Source organism: Amphibalanus amphitrite, unplaced genomic scaffold (assembly GCF_019059575.1).
Source record: "Amphibalanus amphitrite isolate SeventyFive unplaced genomic scaffold, NRLGWU_Aamphi_draft 000597F_arrow, whole genome shotgun sequence".
In the NCBI taxonomy this organism is placed as follows: Eukaryota; Metazoa; Arthropoda; class Thecostraca; order Balanomorpha; family Balanidae; genus Amphibalanus; species Amphibalanus amphitrite.
Window position 1 is genome coordinate 342,905 of NW_024882091.1, and position 20,988 is coordinate 363,892.

General features: G+C 54.6%; 1 protein-coding gene across 3 annotated transcripts in view; it reads right to left on the minus strand.

The window, feature by feature from the left end:
• Positions 1-20,988, minus strand: part of LOC122394541 (IQ motif and SEC7 domain-containing protein 1-like) — a 125,198-nt gene that overhangs the window by 64,383 nt on the left and 39,827 nt on the right. Inside the window, exon 1 of one of the 3 annotated variants that reach the window (XM_043391498.1) lies at positions 6,184-6,401. The exons of the other annotated variants lie outside the window; for them this stretch is intronic. Within the exon in view, the coding sequence (XP_043247433.1) occupies positions 6,184-6,245 (62 nt within the window). The 5' untranslated portion in view covers positions 6,246-6,401. Of the gene's footprint in view, positions 1-6,183; positions 6,402-20,988 lie in introns of those variants that run through there. 3 annotated transcript variants of the gene reach the window in all.

Genomic DNA, 20,988 nt, shown 5'->3' on the forward strand with positions numbered 1-20,988 from the left:
CCTTTTGTTCCCCTTTCTATTGTCACCCACCTATCACCTCTCCCGCGGCTCTCATTCCCCAGGGGAGCCGTATCGCCCCCGCTCCGGCCCCAGCGGGGCTCCCATTGGCTGTACCACACCCTGCCTAGTAGGTCACTGTAGGTCAGCGCACACCCGACCCAGCGCCACACATCGAACAACAGGCGCCGTGCAATGATACACTGCTTCATTTTACGGCTGAATGGAAAAACGGCGCCCGCTCGGGCCGTGTTGGCGCCTGTTTATCCGACCGTTTCCAGGTGTTTAGAGTCGGTGATAAATCTGATCGCAGTGACACGACCTGCCGACCTCATAATCAGCTGCTGAGGCTGATGGTCGGCGGGCTCTGGGATACAGACCAAAAACAGCCGGGCACAGCCATAGACAAAGACCTTCACTGCAGGTCAAAAATGCAAACACCTTCTGCAATGAGATTCAATTCGAAATTTGAATTGCTGCCGAGGCTGTCTCAAGATTATTGAAACCCAATAGTACAGGAAATTATACCTAAGCCCGGTCAGGACACAGGATTCCTATCCATCAATTATATTTATAATAAAGAAATTCGTTAGTCGCTATGTCAAATAATCGCAGCTTTTGTTCTTTGGACGAAATGGGCATACAAATCGAGTGCCAACTGTCACCTCTGCCCCCCCCCCCCCCCTGTCGAGTGACGTGGCTTCTAAATCGAGCGCGCCAGGTAATCGGTGCCGGTTGGCGGTTATCAATATGCAACTGAGACTCTATGGTCGATACGGGCGGCATATATCGGTGACACGGGCCAAATCGGTACCGCAGCTGACATTGACACCGACCAGTGATACACACAGTGACACCGACCGGCGACCAGTGACCAGTGACACACAGTGACACAGACCAGGTGGCACTGAAAGCGACCAGTGTCACCGACACCGAGTAGTGAATGATACCGAAGGTGGGCGGGCTCGGAGCGCCGCTGCCGCTGTCACCCAACCCGAATCGGAATGGACATTGATATCCATCTGACGCAAACGACACATAATCGGTCAGCTTAAGTTCAAAAAGGAACCCCTGAGCGCATACCAGCAGTCGTGTGCCCCGATTCACCGCTGTAACAACCTAATGCGCAATACCACCACCGAACCGACAAATATCGAACAGGCCTCACATCAGCGACAACAGGTCACATCCGCGCTGTTAGCGCACTAACAGACCTCCACCGAGCGTTCGCCGCTCAGCCGCTCTGTGACGGCGGAAACCACGCCAATAGCCTGTAACCGGTCGACAAACAGTCTGGTGTGACTGTCCGGTGAGCTTTCGGCACGGCCCGGGGTCGGTCGGTGTGACTGGGAGGGCAGGCCGTAGCGCACAGCGCAGGGTCACGCGTGACACGTGCCGGGACACGGTCTTCAAAACAGGCAGGGTCGAGAAAACAGGACAGGACACGACCTGGAGCGGGAATGGAGGCAGAGTAGTACACAGCAAGCAGTTCACGAGAGAATTATAAGAGAGAGGTCATCGCTAGATACACCTGGTTGAAGTTGTTTACTGACAGAGGTCATTATCTAAATTTTTTAAAAGTGTTGTTTTGTCATTGTCAGCGGCTTTGTCGCTGACACCGCTGGAGCGGTGGCGCTAGTGGGCAGAGCCGGACTCGGTCCATCCAGGTGGCGCTGTTAGCGGCCAGTGTCCAACCTGCCGAACCCAGCAAGTAACAACCGCGCGGCGATGCGGCGCCACAACTCAGCCCGATCTAATCCACACCAACCGACATCGTCACGTCACGGTTCCGCACAGCGTCACCACCGTCACGTGATGCAACCGTGACATCAGTGTCAGCATGCACCGCATAACGTGCATACCGGTGCTATCACCCGAACCTGTTTACACCGAAGGGCCATGCATGAAATGCAGCGGACCGGGTATGTGTGCCACTGTGCCGGTCCCGGACCGGTACTGGTTGGATCAGCGCGGCGACACGGGGCGGCTGCAGTCGACTGCACAAACTGGTACAGCACCGGTAGTAGGTACAGGTCGGGCACTAAACCCAACCGCTGATAAAACTAAACCATGCCGCACCGTCGGGATTCTGGTGAGAATGATAGGAATTCCATTCACAAGAAGAAACTAATGCCGTTTTAATACTGACTTGCTACAATCTCACTCAACCTAGTTCACGGTACCCGGGGAACGATAGCGGCTGTCTGTACACAAACACCAACCAGCTGATACTGCTCGACTTGGCAACTGATCTGACGTGCCCCACTTCAGCGCGCAGCTCGGTTGGTCTCTGACCAATGATCAGTGGTCAGTCAGGCGGAACTGACGGCTACCGGGGCACAGGAGCACATTCAGGGGAAGTGGACTGGGGTAGAGGAGGAAGGGCGGAGTCTGTCATATCCGCGTATTTAGTGTGGAAGGGCAGGCAGGGGCACGACAATATCGGCGAGCAGGGTCGGTCGGTGCAAGGGGACTGAGGTGTCCGTCGGGATGGATATCAGGCACGGCATGTATGACGCATGCACCGAGGTCAGTCCCAACCGCGACAGAATTCGCACGGGCATCCAGCCGGGCTAATACACGAAGATTAGCGGCCACGATTCGCCACTAGCCGCTGCCAGCACCACAAAAGGGTAACGAACAGCAGAGGCAGTCTGAATCCGTCCACACCATAACCGCGCCGCACAGACATCGAATCACAAATCAACCCTCACCCAAAACGGACAGAGCAAACATCAAAACTCGAGGAAAACAGCCCAATGAAAGTGCTTTCACGAAACCGTCTCTCCAAAATAGTCGCCGCGTCCGTTTCCCGGTCTTTAGAGCACCACCTCACAGATCACGAAAAGACACCTCACCAAAATAGGTCACCGCCGTTGGTTTTCAGCTTTCTATACAGTTTGTATCGCTCTTCTAGCATGACGCTAGGACCGGTTGATGAAAGTGTCTGTTCAGCGTGCGCCGTCGGCGTGTGAGAGTGTGTGTCTGTGTGTCTGTGTGTGAGCGTGGAGGCGGCCTTGCCGTGCGGGACCGTCACGGTAGCGAGCTCACGACGCGGCCACCGTGACGGCCCCATCACGGAGTCAGTCACGGACCTGGGAGGGTCCATTAGGTTCGGAGAAGGGCGCGGACTGGGATACCCCGAACACGGTGTAAAGGCATATAGACATACTGGGACTGACTGTCAAAAACCGACACCAATCAGACACAATCAGACACCATCGAACACAATCGGACACAATTGGATACACCTGACTAATCTTTAGGGTCACTCCCACTCTCGCACACAGCTTAGCAAAACAAATAACTAGCGACTTGGTCACTTGAGGATCGACACTCCATCATCGACGGACCGATGAGAGGAGACTCCTGTACCAGGCTTCAGTATCTATGTATCCGTGAACGAGAAAAGCTCGTAAAGTGGCTCATTGACATGGTGTGGCTCGCTGCACGCTCCTAAGCAGCTGAACTTTGGTTGTCACCACACGTAGAACAATGTGGAATAACTGCAGTGACGGGCAAATTGAGCCCCGTGCACACCTCCACGGAAGGCGGTAGGTAGCCGCCAATCTCAGGATTAGCCGTCGGTCCATGCCGGTACGGCTTACCATCTTCATAGTTCGGTAAATACAAAGACTCGTCACCAGCGTGCCTCAAGCATTGCGACCTTGACGTGTGGCCGGGGGACGTCGGCGGTCGCCGGTTCCCACAGGAGCGGCGGAGTTCCACAGCAAACCACTGATCACGCCCGATGCAGGGCGGGAGAGGTTGGCGGAGACGCCGGGTATACCGCGCATGGCCGGGAGGATAACCAAATTGGGAGGACTTTTTAGCCGCGCCATGGCCTGGGTGGCCTCGTATCGTGATGTTGTGTACTGACGACCAGTATGCGCAGCAGACAGATGGGCATGGAGTGTTCGTTGACACAAAACGTTCGGTATCCGGATCAGATCCACTTGGTAGGGATGGATGGGCACCGGACATGCACGCAACACACAAAATAGCGTGATGCAATGTACACAATTGTATCATAAGTCAATGGCACGGGAAATCCCAGCCCACGCAGCTGCCAGGTTCGATTTCCGTTCTGGCGTGGTTTTGTGTCTGGAAAGGCCACTGGAGCGTCGCAGAGACCAGTCAACTTTCACCTTCCTTGTCCGGTCAATTTTTCGGACGGCGCCCCGTCGGCGGACCAGGGCGCTTTCCTTACCGGGTCCAGTCGCGCCTGAGAGCCCGACACCAAATTACCGCCAGCTTCAGGAAGCCCGCAGCCATACGCTCGGCTAATTAAATCGGTCGGAGAAGTTTTAATTTGTGGTCCCAATCACAACGGGTGAATGATGAGCTTCGGCGGGCAAAGGGCTAATAATGCTTTTCGCCGCGCGTACAGCCCGATAAATCACCGAGCTTTGTGTTGGCCGAAGCTCAGCAGCAACGAGCTGAGGCAGCTTTCAGGCGGTGCCACGGAGGACTAAAAATATCGCACAACGCCCGCTGCTTGCCCGCCATAACTGTAAATTCCGAGATCAGAACTCATAGCCAAAAGAAGCTAAAGAATCCACCTTTACACGGCCATTGTTGCAATGAAATGACTTTCCTATACAGATACGTCATGTGATGTGGCTGCAGAGGTGACGCGTTAATCCAGCACGGGCGTCTGATCAGCGAGCCGCACAGTGCCACGGCAGTGTCCGTTTATCGAGTTATACCTGCGCTATACGCTGTGACGTGGGTAGGTAGTGAGGGGGAGGGGCTGACCGTATGTCAGAGGGTGCCCAGGGGGAGGGGTGTCCGTCACCGCCCACCACCCCGTGACCCAGCCCAGCAGCTGCCGCTGTCACCGACCTGCGTCCGTGTTGGTATCAGGGAGAGGTGGGACAGTAGGATAGCCACTGACTGAGCAGCAGAGTAGACACGAGAGGGAGGTACTGCGTGACAGGGGAGGAGGGCAGCGCCCCACCCCTCCCTCGTCGCGCTACCCCCGTCATGTCACTGTCACCGTCTGACAGTTGCAGTGAGCCAGCGGTACTGCAGTGGCACTTGTTTGACCTGTAACAATCACCTTTCGCTCTGCACCCGTGTACCGGTGGCAATGGATGCCGATGGCCGCGATACAGCAAAGCGTCGCCGTGGAACTATCACCTCACAGTCCAGTAACGCTCAATGCTGCCGCCTAGTTCAACAAGGTGCAGCACTGCAGCCCTATTCAGCGAAACACTGCGCTGCAGCCCAGTTTTCATACTCACTACGTACTGATGGTAAGGAATCACGAACACAATCAGCATAATGTGGCATGTGGCATGTTTTGTGTTTTCATCACATCATCACTCCGTGCATTGTCAGCCAGCCACTTGGCTACGTCACACCCCGTCCGGCCATCACATCACCGTCGCCACGTCACACTCACATCACCTGACGTCATCAAACACAGACCGGACCATGCAATGAGCGCGGGCCAGGTGACGGTGTCCCACGACTACCACACCGGACGTATACGTATATAACAGACGTACAGGTCGACAGACAGACTCCCGCCGAGAAACCTTATCTCTCACCGCCTCGCCCAGTTCACACAGATGTTCTGTACAAAGATACAAGCACAGGTACTCGACATAGATACAACGTATGTCCCCATTCAAAGGTTTACCAGCTTTGTCAAGACATAATCTGACACAATGGGTGCAAGTATATCGTAGTCTATGCATAACAGCAAACGGGGTTACCTCACATTACCGGACAGCCATGACAACAGCCGACAGCCTTGACAGTCACCAAGGTTCTACATCTATCTTTCCAGCAAACGACCATTCCACTCAAGGTCATGAAAACACACGCAGACAGAGAATGAGCTAATGTGTGAGCATACATCAGCGCTTCACCCTTGCCGAGCATCTTCTACCCACTCCCCCTGCCCCCACGACACAACTCCGAGAGGAGAGACCCCCAGAGAAGCCAGGCGACCTCCAGCGGAGCAGATGCTCCAGATGACAACAGTGCCTCACGTGTCTGAGTGCGTGCCGTGTTGACAAGTAAAGGAGCAGCGACATAACCGGGCCAAGACCAGCCGGATGACGAGTACGGCTTGTAGGGAAGGGAGAGGAGAAGGGGCACTGGTTGACCTCAGTGTGTCATTCCAGGAGGTCATCCCACACTGGGGAGAGGAGAGGAGTAGAAAGAGCGTCCTACCTGTACGAGAGACACGACGGCAGCGGGCGGACCAGCAGTAGACGCACTCCGCCCGTTTCCATTGGTGCGACACTCTCGACTCACTGACACCCACTGACACTCACTGACACTCGGAAGCACTCTGACACACCGGCGACACCTGCGACACTGCGCGGCGTGGGTCCGAGCAGCTCGCAGCGGGCGCCGCGCCGCAGCCTGTCGCCGGTCGCCACTGACTGGCCGCCGTCGCCGTCACCGCTGCCACCGCCCCCGGCCGGCCAGCCCGGTTCGGCTGACTGACTGACGGACGGACCGACGGACTGACGGACGGGCGCTACAAACGGGCGCTACGGACGGCGGGCCACCGGTCGCTGACACAGATTGACCGCGACAAAGACGGGAATCGCGCACACCCGGGTCCACTTGAAACCACGAACACACACTACCGGACAGGAGTGAGTCTCCAACGGTCCACCTGGCCCACCTGAGTCCACTCCTCTACACTCCACGGCCCCAACACAGTTGGTCACGCTGTTAGCCAGCAGTCTTCAGAGAGGCACAACTAACACAGTCCAGTGTCACGGGTCCGGTAAAGTAAATAAAGAGACATGGAGTGGACAGGGTTGCTGACTACGCCACTCGTAACAACGCAGTGGCCACGAGGCAGCCTGTTATCGCACCGGCCACATGTTATCGGTACCGGAGCTTATTCAATTGAAGAAGCTATTGTGATATCAGTCTGTCCTATTGCAGTATACAATATATAAGCCATAGAAGGTGACTATACCAGGATATTAGGTATACAAACTAATGAGCACATAACAACGCTCGTAACCTCGATAACAATCGCAGGAAATTTTACGTAAATAGGTACGCCTCTGAACTTCATAATCATCCAACCGTGTTTGACAGGCGTTTTACAGAGACGTCCCTCCTCCCCCACCAATCCAAGGGCGAGCCGCCGCGGGGGAGGGCGCGTCACGGACAGTCACGTGACGTCACCCCCCCCCCCCCCCACCCCGGCCGTCACCAGCCGTCACAGGTCCGCCAGCCATCACCCGGCGATCCGTGCTCTGTGAACTGTGCTCGACCTGTGCTCTGTGCAGTGGCCCAGGTGCTGACTGAGATCCAGTCGATAGCCACCCGGCCCGTTTTGCCGCACACGCTGCAGCGCGGCGGTTCGAGGCCGACCGGGTCGCTGGGGCCTGACGCCAGCCGTCTTTGTTGGTCGTAGCGGCATTGGCGAGTTTTGTCCCGATTACTTCCACCGCGGTCTGACGAGGTATTGTGGTAGCGGAGCATTGATGCTATTGGTGCCAATCGGAATTTCTTTTCTTGGAATTCCAATTTTTGTCCAATTCCAATTTGGAATTTGGACGGAATTCTTAACATTTTTTTGGAAATTAATCGGAACACAAGGCCTTTAAAATTTAAAATTTTAAAACGGAGGCCTTTAAAACGCTTTTAAACACTTTTAAAATTTACGCAAAAAATGCAAAAATCGCTAAAAATTGGAATAGCCCCCGCTTTGGACAAAATTGGAAATTTACTTGGCAATTTCTTGGAATTGGATCGGAATTGGAATTGAAATTTCATGAATTGGCACCACTAATTGATGCAGCAGTGTCGTTTATAACTTCGTTTGATACTGCTCTGAGATGATTAGGTACTTCTGGACTCCAAAGCACGAGCAAAATTGCAAGCAATTATCAGCAAAACCCGTACCTATAACTTGCCTATAACCTAATCATCGAAACCTCAGTAGCATTTCAGAATACGCATGATAAACAGTTTTCCAATGTTTCAAGATCTAGGCCGAACGGTTGAATGAGTGGTTGTGAGTCCGGGTGCACCGCTAAGCGCAGCTTGCATGACATTGCTGACTAAAAAAACAAACACGCGCAGACCCGATATTTACCTACACATATTTTGACCGAATTTTAGAAACCGACAGCAGATCGCGGTTTAGTTCTCTGTCACCAAGTGCCAACTAGATTAGTTTAGATTGACAAACCACCTCGCTGTTGCAGAGATCTCACAGACCAGTCACGGCCGTAACCCTTGCCTTTTCCCATTACAACGCATTCATACCATGATGAGTGCAAATGCTCAGAAACGGGTTGGCCAGTGCTACGTCAACAGCGAGAATTTCTAGTTCTTCAAATGGCCACCAGGGTACAATCACAAACCACAGCGCCAACCTCCGGGTAGGGATTCACCCAAAGCTCAGGTTTGAAGCCCGTCCGCCAGGTGGCGGAGGGAGCACTGGCTTCCCGCAGCCGGGTACGTAGTGGGCAAGATCGTAGTGGGTACTGGGGAGGAGAGTGGGGAGAAACAAACCCTCACCGTTCCGTGCTTCTATCCTCAGGATACTGAAATCCTTCTCCTCCACGCCGCAACCCCCCTCCGGGCTGGACAGGCAACTTTATCTCATGCGGGCTGCTCCCATGGAGCGGCACCGCTGCTCCTGAGGGAGCGCACCCCGTAGCCGGGTGCAGTGAGTGCCTTGGGGCTGGGTGGCCTGTCCTCTGGACGGGCTCAGCCCCGGCGACTCACTAGGGTGCCTGCCCAGACCAATGTCTCCCCCTAATTCCTATCATCCTTCCGGCTCTGCAATGGTCTTGTCGACCGAAAGGGCCTAACCCAACAAAACAAACAAACAAACAAACAAACAAACCCTCGAGGTTAGGTCGATGCTGTATGGATGGCCTGCCTCGACACCGCAATACACTGTTAACTCGAAGAATTCAGCAAAATAGCCGAACTTTGTGAAAGTCAAAACACTGACAAAATAGCAACCAGACACGCAGTCGAGAATCAGGACAAAAGACTTAGGCCAAGGAAGGGTAGAAGCATAGATGTATGGTAGAAGCTATAAACAATTGTGTGACGAAATAAGTGAGAATCATTTTCAGGGTGCAGCGTCTTACTCAGGAATGAGTCACGGCCCCTACGGCCTAACCTTTGAGTTCGTCGCTGAGAGCAGCCCCTTGAACATAAATGAACACTCGTCGTCATCCGTGATGAGCGGAGGCCCACTGGCCCACTTACTCGGCGCAGTGCCGTCACCACTGCCGTCCAGCTGAGTCACCGGTCAATGATCACCAGGACAGCGGGGTCCGTGTCCCGTCCATTCATACCGCGTCGGAAAATAAATAAAGTCACTGCCAGAGAGCTATCCATTCATAGCAGCGCGAGAAAAATAAATAAACCGACGAGCTGCTGGCACTGGTGAAGGGGGAGGGGTGGGGTGGGCGTACCGCCACCATCAAACGGCTGTGAGGTGCAGAGAGCGGTGAATCCGCTGCCTTCGCCTCCTAAGTTCGGTGGAATATTAGTTTATTCCGGGAAGGTATATGTAGAGGGCATAGGACACTCCAACCCGCCAGGGCCAGACTACTTGCATTTAAATACCAGCGGAGTAGTAACATGTCCGTTTCTGCCCCGACGCAAAAACGGTTTCATGCTGGTACTCGATCTGTGTGGTGTTGTGAAAGCGAGTTGGCGGCTGAAACACCGATCGGACTGTTTGTGTGATACTCTTACACATCGCACGAACCCCACTTTGTAGCCAGCAACTCTGGTTGTTTCCAGAAGATCAAACATCTGGGACCGACTTCATATAAAAGCAATTGCCTACGATCATCCTCCAGCGTCACGTAGGAAACGCTATTGAATCCGGGATGGATGACATCCAGAAGTGTGTCGTTAAGTCGTTAGTGCGTTAGTGTGTCCTGCTGCGGAGGGATCGCCGACGTTGGCACAGTGGAACGCCTATGAGTCAGGACGCCCTCAGTGACAGCGGCCGGTCAGGCGGGCACCAGGTCAGCTGGACCGGAACAGAGACCATCTGTGTGCGAGAGGTACCGCTATAAAACCTTCCCATCTCCCCGCATAGAGGCAGTCTGTTCTTCGGACTGAGCACTGACGACGGAACTGGACCCGGCGCTCTTCACAGCCTCAGTGCGAGGTGAGAGCCTGATACAGGCCATCAGACTGAGATCCATTTATTACCGACACCACCTTCTGCAGCGGCACAGCTCTAGCGTCCGGCGCAGCTGGACAAACTCATCAGACATAAACAATTACCGGCTAGTGAGACCACATAATGCACATCATTGAGCATGACCGGGGCTAATGACACAGCAGGCGCGGTGGTTTGTACAACAAACAGTACACCGGGGACATATGTTGCTCCATCCAGTGGTCACCAGAGGAGCCCCGCCGCCCGCCGCGCCTGCCGGATGTCCCTGCCGTGGCCCGTACCGGATCTGTTGTGACCGGACGGTCCCTGACCTATTTGATCCGGCTCCGTCCCTGCCACTCCCTCTTGAAGCTGCAAGAAGTCGCCAAACTCTCTGAGCGCACACCTTTGTGACCGCGCTGCTGGCGCGCCGGCAGCGCAGGGCGGTTTTTCCTCGAGGTCGGCGTCTCCTGCGCCCGGCCGGCCCGTGTGACATGTGGCCGCCCTCTGTGTTGGCCCGGCGCGCCTCTCATTGGGATGCGGCGCGTGCTGACGGGACAATGATACCGTCAGAGCAGCCCGTCTGGTGCCGTCTCGGGTCGGCCGCCACCGCCGCGCCGCTCGCCAAGTCAGCGAGGTGCATCGGAAGGCTGACCCCGGTCGGCAGAGAACAGACGGCGCGCAGCCACGCGGGGCTAGACTTAGCGGACGTTGCAGCCGGCGCCCAGCATCTGGCCACTGGGCATCTCGACGCAGACAAGCCGTATGAAGAACAGTCAAAGGCGGTTCCTAGATGTGGAACATTAGCCGAGCCGAACCAGCTTTACCGAGGAGCCTGTATTTATTCCTGACCGATCCGACATGCGCCAGCCGTCTGAATCTCTATTCTCTATCACTTTTAGTTGAGGCTTCACAGACCTCGCAGCTTCCTATCCCGTGGTTGGACCGGACGGACGAGCTGATGAAACTCGACACGAACACAACTTCCTTCTTCCCAGAGTGCAACTCCCATGGAGCTGTTCAACATGGAACCTTCCGCCCCAGCCGGAAGCCGTCAGATTGTCGCTGCACTCACGTCGCGACCGACATGCCAGCTCTGCTGCATCCGAACAAGTATGCCAAAACATCCTCTGTGCACGACAGCGCAGCATCTTTGCGCCGCCTCGCCGACCACACTGACAAATCACAACAACGCCCCGCGAAACGGCCATCATGTAACTGCCGTCCGACCAACAGCGCTCACACTAAACAAAGAACCGCCGTGTTGGCCACAAACGCCACACGCGCCGCACTCCGGCGGCCATTACCCGCCCACCTGCGGCAATCAATCGCTCCCCGTCTGAGGGGTGTCGACTGCTGGACTCCCGACAGCCATCAAAATAAGAACCCTCGGCGACGGGGAGGGGTGGGGAGTTGAAGAAGGGGAGGAGACGGTAGGAGTCGACCGCGCCGGGCGGCAGTCATAGCCGCGGGCTTCCAATCAACAGCCCTGCACAGGCCGGCCGACAGGGGAACAAACCACCCCAGTGCCGCCCGGGAGCGAGCGCATCGATTGCTGGTTTATTTATGAGCCGTCCACCTGGCGACAGGCTCTCCCCGACGGGGGCGGGGGAACAGGCTGGAGGCGGGAGCGGGGCGGGGATGGCGTCAGTCGGGGACGGCCCTCTCAATGTTCATGTTACGACCACAGACAGCGCCTATCAAAGATGCTTATTTATCTTATATATTTTACCGATGAAAAGCCTAGAGACTAGAGCACTTCATGGGCCGGATAAATCCGTTATCCACGGATAAATCCGCGGACCGGATAGGATTGGATTCTAAATTTGTTAAAAAAGAACGGATATGGGCGGGCCGGATTTGGGAATTGAAGGTTGAACCCGGATCAAAACGGATCAAAATTTTAACATTCAACATTGAAGCTAAAAATTAACCTAGGCTGGGGGGATCCAGAGCGTCGTAAGCCTCGTCGCAGCTGCGACGTGTCGCAAGTTGTGTAGTAAGTCGTTTTTGGAGGGATCAATTGATGAGTAGCGTTACTTAAGAAGTAAAGTCTATCGCAAAGTGCCTGATTTACGACACAACTTACGAATTTGAAATAGCAGTCGTAAGTTGTGTCGCAAGTTGATATAGCCTTGAGGGAGAGGTCACAGGTCACAGGTCATTGGGGTCATGGTCACGAAATTTGCATGGTACGTGGAAAATTGTTGAAACTTGAGATCCTGAAAATTTCGTTGCAATCCGTTGCCGCTAACGCGAGTTATAAAGCAAGAACCAACGGTTCGTCTATGAGGCCTCAATCCGCGCCAGCGAGAGTGTTGAACATGGTGCATAATATGTTATATTCACATTTATTGGGGTATTCAGGGTTATGAAGTAGCCTAATACCATTCCAGCAACTACTGGCGAATCCAGAAAGGCGGTCTTGGACGTTGCGAGGGGCATCCCCCAAAAGATTCTCCAAATTCTAAAAACGATGTGTCCCAGATGACCCCCATGACCTCGAATTGATCTCTGTGATGACCCCAAGTTGACCTCTGTGACCTGACGTGTCCCAGATGACCTCCAATTGAGCTTTGTGATGACCCCAAGTTGACCTCTGTAACCTGACGTGTCCCAGATGACCTCCGTGACCTCCAATAGAGCTCTGTGATGACCCCAAGTTGACCACTGTGACCTAACGTGTCCCTTGATGGCCCCAATGACCTCCAATAGAGCTCTGTGATGACCCCAAGTTGACCTCTGTTACCTGAAGTGTCCCAGATGACCTCCGTGACCTCCAATTGAGCTCTCTGATGACTCCAAGCTGACCTCTGTGACCTGATGTGTCCCAGATGACCTCCAATTGAGCTCTGTGATGACCCCAAGTTGACCTCTGTAGCCTGACGTGTCACAGATGACCTGCGTGATCTCCAATAGAGCTCTGTGGTGACCCCAAGGTGACCTCTGTGACCTGACGTGTCCCAGATGACCTCCAATTGAGCTCTGTGATGACCCCAAGTTGACCTCTGTAACCTGACGTGTCCCAGATGACCTCCGTGACCTCCAATTGAGCTCTGTGATGACCTCAAGTTGACCTCTGTGACCTGACGTGTCCCATATGACCTCTGTAACCTCTAAGTGACCCCTCTGACGACTCCAAGCTGACCTATCTGACCTGATGTTCCCCAGATAACCGCCATGACCTTCAATTGAGCTCTGTGATGACCCCAATTTGCCCTCTGTGACTTGACGTGTCCCAGATGACCTCCGTGACCTCCAATTGAGCTCTTTGATGACCTCAAGCTGACCTCTGTGACCTGGCGTGTCCCAGATGACCCCCAGTTGAGCTCTGTGATGACCCCGAGTTGACCTCTGTAACCTGACGTGCCCCCAAGCTGCCTTCTGTGACCTGACGTGTCTCAGATTACTTCCGTGGTCTCCAATTGAGCTCTGTGATGACCCGAAGTTGACCTCCGTGACCTGAAGTGTCCCAGATGACCTCTGTAACTTCCAATTGTGACCTCAATCTCCAACTCTACTAACTCTCTGTGACCTCATACTCTCTTAACTCATTTCTTCTAAAGCATCGCTTCTAGATGCCCTATAGCGCCACGAATCTCCTGTCATCGATCCCAAAATTCATCGCAACTCACGTGAGCGTTAGCAACCACAAGTCACCCAGTTGAGACAAAGCTTCAGAATCAGAGAACATGCTTGAACTGGCTGTCTCATAAGCTCGCAAACCAGAAGGGCGAATGTTCCTTTATGCTTGATAGAGTTTTCGACCTTACTGACGCTTACTACGGGATCAGCTGATCGTGTAGCCTTTTAAATTCTCGAGTAAAGCGGGTATTTAAACCTTGTCGCAGCTACGTTCTGTCGTATCCTCCGACAAACCCCTCTTTCCTCAACATCCCTCCTTTTTCGCTACGACACAACTTGCGACGGGACATGTGTCGTAACTTGCGACGTGTCGTAGATGGACTTGCGACGCCCTGGATCCCCCCGGCCTGTGCTAAGCGGCAGCGGAGGTTTGATTAAAATAATAGGCATCATTTTATGACACTCACTTGTCACAAGACTTGTATGGCTGTCTGGTCCCTTAGATTGAATTTGTTAGTCCAGTTTTGGGTGAAACCAGTTATTGGTGAAACGGATTTTTTGGAAGTTTGGCTGCAATACGGGCCATGGGTGGGCCGGATTCTGATATTCAAAGAAAGGCGGATAATGGGCGGATCTGGATATGACTTGCCGGATATGGGCCGGGCCGGATCCTAAAAAGCCTATCCGTGAAGTGCTCTACTAGAGACCATCAAAGATGCTGGAGCTACTTGGGTTGCTGCTCCCGCCTCCACGGCGACCCCTGTGCAGTGAAGATCATCATCCTCTCTTCCGCCAGCACCATCGCCAGCTGAGGCACGTCTTACTCCCTCCCAGAGAACGGCTCACGAGGATCCACCCGCCCTACCCCAGTACGGGTCCAGATGATCCTTTCATCCAGGTCTGGTATTGTATTTAACTCGCTCCTGAGGATCTTTCCCGTCCAATTTTTAGGATCCTCTCTCACCCCGTCAGGCTCCTGAGTACCCTGAGGAACCCTCCCCTTCCGTCTGACTCCTGATGATTCCACTCCCATCCCCTCCTAAGGATCCTCTCCCCCGTCTGGCTCCGCTCCCACGGCCGTAAATCAGAGGGCCACAAGAGCGCGGGTCGGCCGCCGACCCTGCCGGCCGTTTCTGACCCAGCCAGGGGTCTGAGTCATGACGACGCCCGGCTGGTAGCCACATCGTCACATGTCCCCGCGAGGCAGCTGTGCTTCGAGCCTAGCTGCCGAATTTACCGAGCTGAATCATCCACAGAAGACTCCCAGAGCTATGCTAGAGATTTCCGGATCCATAAATTTACCGTATATATGACGATGGAATGCCTAAAAGTTTTTTTCACAAAGCGCAAAAATGATCATTTTATCCGGAAACATGTGTTATGGTACCATCGCATTACGAATTACGATGCCTACAAATAATACCAGGCGCCTCAGGTTTTCTGGCATAATAAATCCAATGTGAAATATACATTGATTATGAATTTGGCAAAAATAATTAAGTAGCCTCATATATGTAAACCATTGGATAACTGAAACAACAAAGGATTGTGACTGAAACTCAGAGACGTGACGATATCAGTCCGAGCCTTACCAAAATAATCAACACCCGTGACTAGTAAAAATACCGCGGCTGAATGCGCTGGCGCAACGTGTGACGAAACCCGCTCCGCAACGCGCATACCTGCCACGCGAAGGCGCGGCGGCGGCGGCGATAATGGCTTGGAGGCCATCCAAAGCTATTCTCGACCACTCTCTATCTGCTAATGTCCACTCAACAGCTTCCATCGAAAGGTCAACCAACTGAAGTACACCTACTCGATCAATCAAAAGCACTTTCTAATGTTTAACATGTCTGGGCGAACGACACATGGCGTGCTTTTTTGATCTGTTTTAACTTTTGAATTTCAACGCTTTTACAACGAATGAAATGTAAACAAAAAAGAGGTCCTTAATGCAACGGCCAACGTCTTTTCTTATAGCATGCAGTATGGCGTTAAAGGGACTATCCCACCTTCTAAAATGTTGTTAAAACCAGTTAAATTGTGCCCGACTTTATAGATTGGATGACCAGGAACACGGTTCTGGCATTTATTTTCCATTAAACATCTTAGGCTTCCCATGTTCCAAACACAAACTTTCAAATATGTGACGTCACAGCCCAAAATTACCTCCTTCCCCAGGCCACATTACTGTCATAAAGCTGATTCTTTTTACTCTGTAGGCACCACAACAAAGTTCAGACCAAGTTTTAAGCGATTTTTCAACGAACAAACCCATTTAAATCAGAATGACTAAACGAGGTGACGTCACACTAACGGTCGCTCCATGTTGAAGATAGGGCCTTGCACAAGGCCCATTTTCAAATGAAGGGAGCGAATTTCTTCAACACCAAGTGGCCGCGGGGGTTGCAACCTAGATAGATAGTGGTTTCTGAACCTCGCTGCAAACTTGGCTATCTCAACTCAAACCCCATGTTAAAGGTGGGATAGTCCCTTTAAGCCACAACAAAAAGCTTCGCGAACCAAAGAAAGGACTAAAAGAAAGCTAAAAGGTAGAATGTTAGTCTATGTAATCAATAAACATGCCCTAAAGAGAGACAAAGACGTTTCTCTGACCTCATCAAAACCAGAGCCGGTCTCTGACCAAACAATGACGATGTTTGGAGTTAAAACAATTCACTCGGCGGCGCACATAGTCCGTCAGCAGAGACGCGTCAAAGTCCGCAGAGGTTACATAAATCAGCTACATCTGGTTAGTGAAGGCACAAAAAAGTGTCGTATACGCAGTGCACAGCACTATGGTTAAAAACTGGAACGAGTTAGGGAGGGGGCGGAGAAACGCCTCTGGACGAAGCCTGACCCGCCGTTTCCGTTGATCCTGTGACCTTTACAGCCGAATGGTCACAGACCAAACGAACAATAGACAGCTCCCACAGGACCGGCAGGGAGCGGTAAGGTACGGCAGCTTACTGAGCCACCGCAGAGTGCGAGAAAGCCACCAGGTGACAAAGCGGCACTATGGAAAACGCAGTCGTTCTGCCCGCACACCTGAGACTGAACAAACGGCCGACCGGGACCGCCGCAGGCGCCGTGCCATTCTCTAAAATCACCTCCCCACCTCGCTCCAAACCTCCACATCTGGTCCCGGGCGGCCCTCCCTCCTCCCCTTTCCAGTTCAGCCCCAGCGTTAGGACCGCCACCCCTCCAACAGTTCGTCGGACGGCGACGGTCGGGCGGCAGCCCCGCCCAGTCGATACTCGGCAATCCATATACCGCGGCACTCATAACGACAGCGTCGGCCCGGCCCGGCGGTGAAGACGCCAAAGCCATCGACCCGTCGTATCGGCGTCGACAGAACGGACAGCGCCACGGCACCGAGGGACACAATAGACCCGGGCTGTCGGAGCGTGCAATTCATAGCTCGTCGCCGCTGAATTACGGCTGTGGATCGGTGCAAAACCTGTAGATCAGACAGGCGTCCACTAATTGGCTAGCTAATGAACCAGCGACGGATCAATTGCGATTAATTTGTCAACGATGACGAATGTATTGCGTGTGGCTATGACTTGAGTACGACCGACAGAGAAATAGGCTTAATAAAGTTGCCCTAAATCTTACTCAAACAGACACAATCCGAACCTTTATCCCAACTCTGAATCAGATGTGATTAAGGGCCTTCAAAACAGATAAAGCGTTATCATTGCTCGGACACCACTTTCGACTAATGTGCCTAATAGCGCCAGACTGAAGACACCTCAGCAATCGTTGATTCGCCGACTCGCTGACTCGTTGACTCAGACTACCCGCAGAGTGCAGACCATTCGGCGCAGCTTTAGTTCCGTTCCGGCGCCCCGCTGAGGTGCGTGCCACGTCGCACAGCCCGGCAGTAACAATGGCCGGTGTGGTGGGTCTACCCGCGGGGGGTGGTGTATTGTTCACACTACCACACACCGCGGTAGACGGGAGAAGGGGTGCTACAGCGACCTACAGGGTCAGCGGTGATCCATCGCGACCTGCGGGTCACCGTAGGAGGTCACCTATGTCCTTCCATAACCCGCCTAACAGTTGGCCTGTCACAGCGGACGCAGCATTACAAAGCCAGCGACGTAAATCTTTTTGGCAGTACCGGCGCCCAGAACCGGAAACTGGGTCCGCTGCGCCACTCGTCAGTCAACTAACCTACGAACCAATCGGAAAAATGCCGTACCCAATGCCCTGGGCACTGGGCAGGCACTGAATGGGTGGAGGCCATTCGCTGGCGTTCCCGCCGCCTGTCGTCCAATATCCTCAGGAGCGATCGACGTCACCAGCCACTCCCAGCCGTCACACAGACCCTCGCCAGGCTCCCCGGATAACCAGACCCGGGCCGGAGTCGGTCGCCAGACGCAGGGACATTGGCGGCCCGCCGCCGGGCCCTCATTAGCGCTCCGTGCCAATCAGTCCGCTGCAATGGGCGCCGCGCCTCCATAAACAGCCGGGCGAACGGAGCCGGCCGACAGGCGGGGGCGGGGGCGTCGACAGTCGACCTGTCGTCAGCACGCTGCTCGGCACTGCAGCGCGGCATCGTTTTCCGGGCGTCAACACGTCATTCGTCAGTCCGTCCTCGGAGGCGGCCACACGCGGTCGTCAGTCGTCAGTCTTCAATCTCGGCCTCCAGGCATTACTTTCCAGTCACATCCGTCAGTCCGTCGGCAGTCGCCATCATCTGATCGATCGTCGGGTGATCGGACACTGATCTCGGGAGGTGCAGCTGCCTCTCGTGTCCGCCCCTGCCGGACACACCTGGTCCGCCGGGGGCAGACTGAGACACTAACAACGCCCTTTGGACCGGCAGCTGCAGGCGCAGACAACGACCTTCAGAAGGCACTTGGACAGTAAAACAGGGTAACCTTCACAAGGCACTTGGGGCAACATAGCAGCGCCCACGCGAGCTGAAGTTAGTAACTAACAAAAAGACGGTCCAATCTGGTTTGTCTTCTTGACTTCTAATTTCTCTCAGTTTTGTCCAATAAGCCATGAAGCATGCATGCTGCAGCGTGCTGCGGCATCCACTCTTATCATCTTGGTGACCCCACTTCCATCACCTTGTGTACCCGATAACAGTCGGACGTGACCCCGCATCAGCTAACCGGGCCTCCGCAGTCCGCCCACCCTGTTGTTTCTCTCCGGCCCTGGGCGGTGGCCTGGGAGCATGGCCGCTGACTGAAGGGTAACTGGTGAGACATCTGTGCAGTGGGTTAAAGTTCGGTCCATCGGGACCCGACCTTTCGATACGAGCTCAGAAACTTCCGTGCCGGGTTACGGGCTAGTTCAAGTTGTAATGTCGCCACAGATGGCTGCCGGGTTATTCGATGACATCTCCGACACAGCCGTGTGATTGGGATCGGACCGATCCGTCTCAGTAGCTGTCAGGTCGACAGTGAAAACTGGCTATCCTATCGGTGGGGTCACCGTTGTTGTTTTTCCAATCAGCCCAGTCCGACTGTCGACACCACCCTGGTCTTATCACGATCGAAACGACTGATCACCACACACTTTCTTATATGATGATAAATTATAAAATCGTCTGAAATACGCGTGAGCGTGAAATAAGCGTAGGCTCTCGCTTGAGCTCCAAGCTCTCATTCTTTTCTGCAACATCTACTTCAAGCCTCTTCTCCACTAGAACCAATCTAGCCCATTTCGCGTCGTCTCTGTCACCCAACTCATTCTTGCGGCCGCGCCAGACGTTCTCTGCCAGACACAAACCTCGCCACATCTTTCCCCACACCATCGCTACAAATACGTCAGCACAGACGACTTTCGCGACCGCACATTCCCGACGCGTCTAAGCAGATCGGACACAGCCGTCGCATAAAACAGCGTCAGATATACCGACGGTCATAAAGTCACCGTAAATCACAGACAACTCTTAGTGCCAGCGACTCACGCCTCGTTCTCAGCACGGGTGGCCGGGCAGGTCAATGGCCGCCTTGTGTGCGGTGGGCGTGTGTCAAGACTCCCCCGTTCTTCATCTGCACTCAATGATGGTCAGCATTGGCCGCCGTATCAGGCAGAAGACGGCGTATCGCGGCACGCCCGTGCTAATGAGAGGGCGGCGGCTCGGTGCACCGGTCTATCTCCTCCCCCGCAGGACTAGGAGCAACGGCAATCGCGGCAACGGCGGCAGCAAGGGAGGAGTCGACAGCCTTACTGCACAGCCGCCGGGGAGGCTCTTTGCCAAATAAGGCGCTGGGAGATAGCCCCACGCCACGGTCGCCACCAGCGCGCCATAGTCATCGGCAGTGCGCCACAGTCGCCGCCAAAGCGCTACGGTCGCTGGCAGCGCACCATGGTCGAACACTCACAACAGGCGCACATCGCAGCTTCCGCCAGACGCGCTCCACGTGATAATTCTCATCGCGCAGCTTCTGTAACCGATCACTGGTCGGCGGCAGCCGAGCCTACACTCTCCTCTGTATAACACACAGGCGATACGAGCCAAGTGGGCCCAAAGGAACCAAGGGTATGTGTATTCATACTAGATTATGCGCGCGTGTCCCGTTCACAGGGTTCACAGGCGGTACCTGTCAGCACGTGGGTTCCACGGCTCGGGTCCTGTAGGTACTCCGCCACACACGATGGGGGCCGGACCGGACACTGGGCCGCCTGTGGCCGCAGCCGCCGGAAACCGCGCCAAGTCGTGCCGACTGAGCGCGTCGGCCGCGCCGTTCTCTTTCGTTGCCACGTACTCGACGGATACAGCGAACTCATGGAACGCCGTCCAGAACAGGGGCTGACGCAGCAGCGCTATAATCAGTGGCGACCCCGACCATCCCCTCCCCCAGACCCCCACCACCCCCATGTTATCGGACCGGATCAGCACGCGGTGCCCGCCCCATCTCTCTCCCCACACCAAACATGCCACCATGACGGGGATGAGCTCCAGCCACGTCATGGATGGCGCGGCGTCACACTGCCGCTCGCGGGGCCACTCCATCATCCACCATTCGTCTCCGTGCCACGCCCCCATCCCCCGACGTGAGCTGTCCGTGTTCATCACAATACAGTGGTCGTACTCGCCCGGTGGCGGGGGGGGGGGGGAATGCCGTACCACATCGGCAAAAAGTGGCCCACCACCGTAAAACCGCCCGTACATCGGCCGTGATCCGCACCCGGCGGTTCGGTCCGCTAACAGAGTGCGCCGCATCTAGCAGGCGTCTAGTGAACGCCCTCCCCGGCGGGACGTACTTGCTGGCGTGCACGAGGCGTCCCACCACCGACAGCAGTTCCCGCTG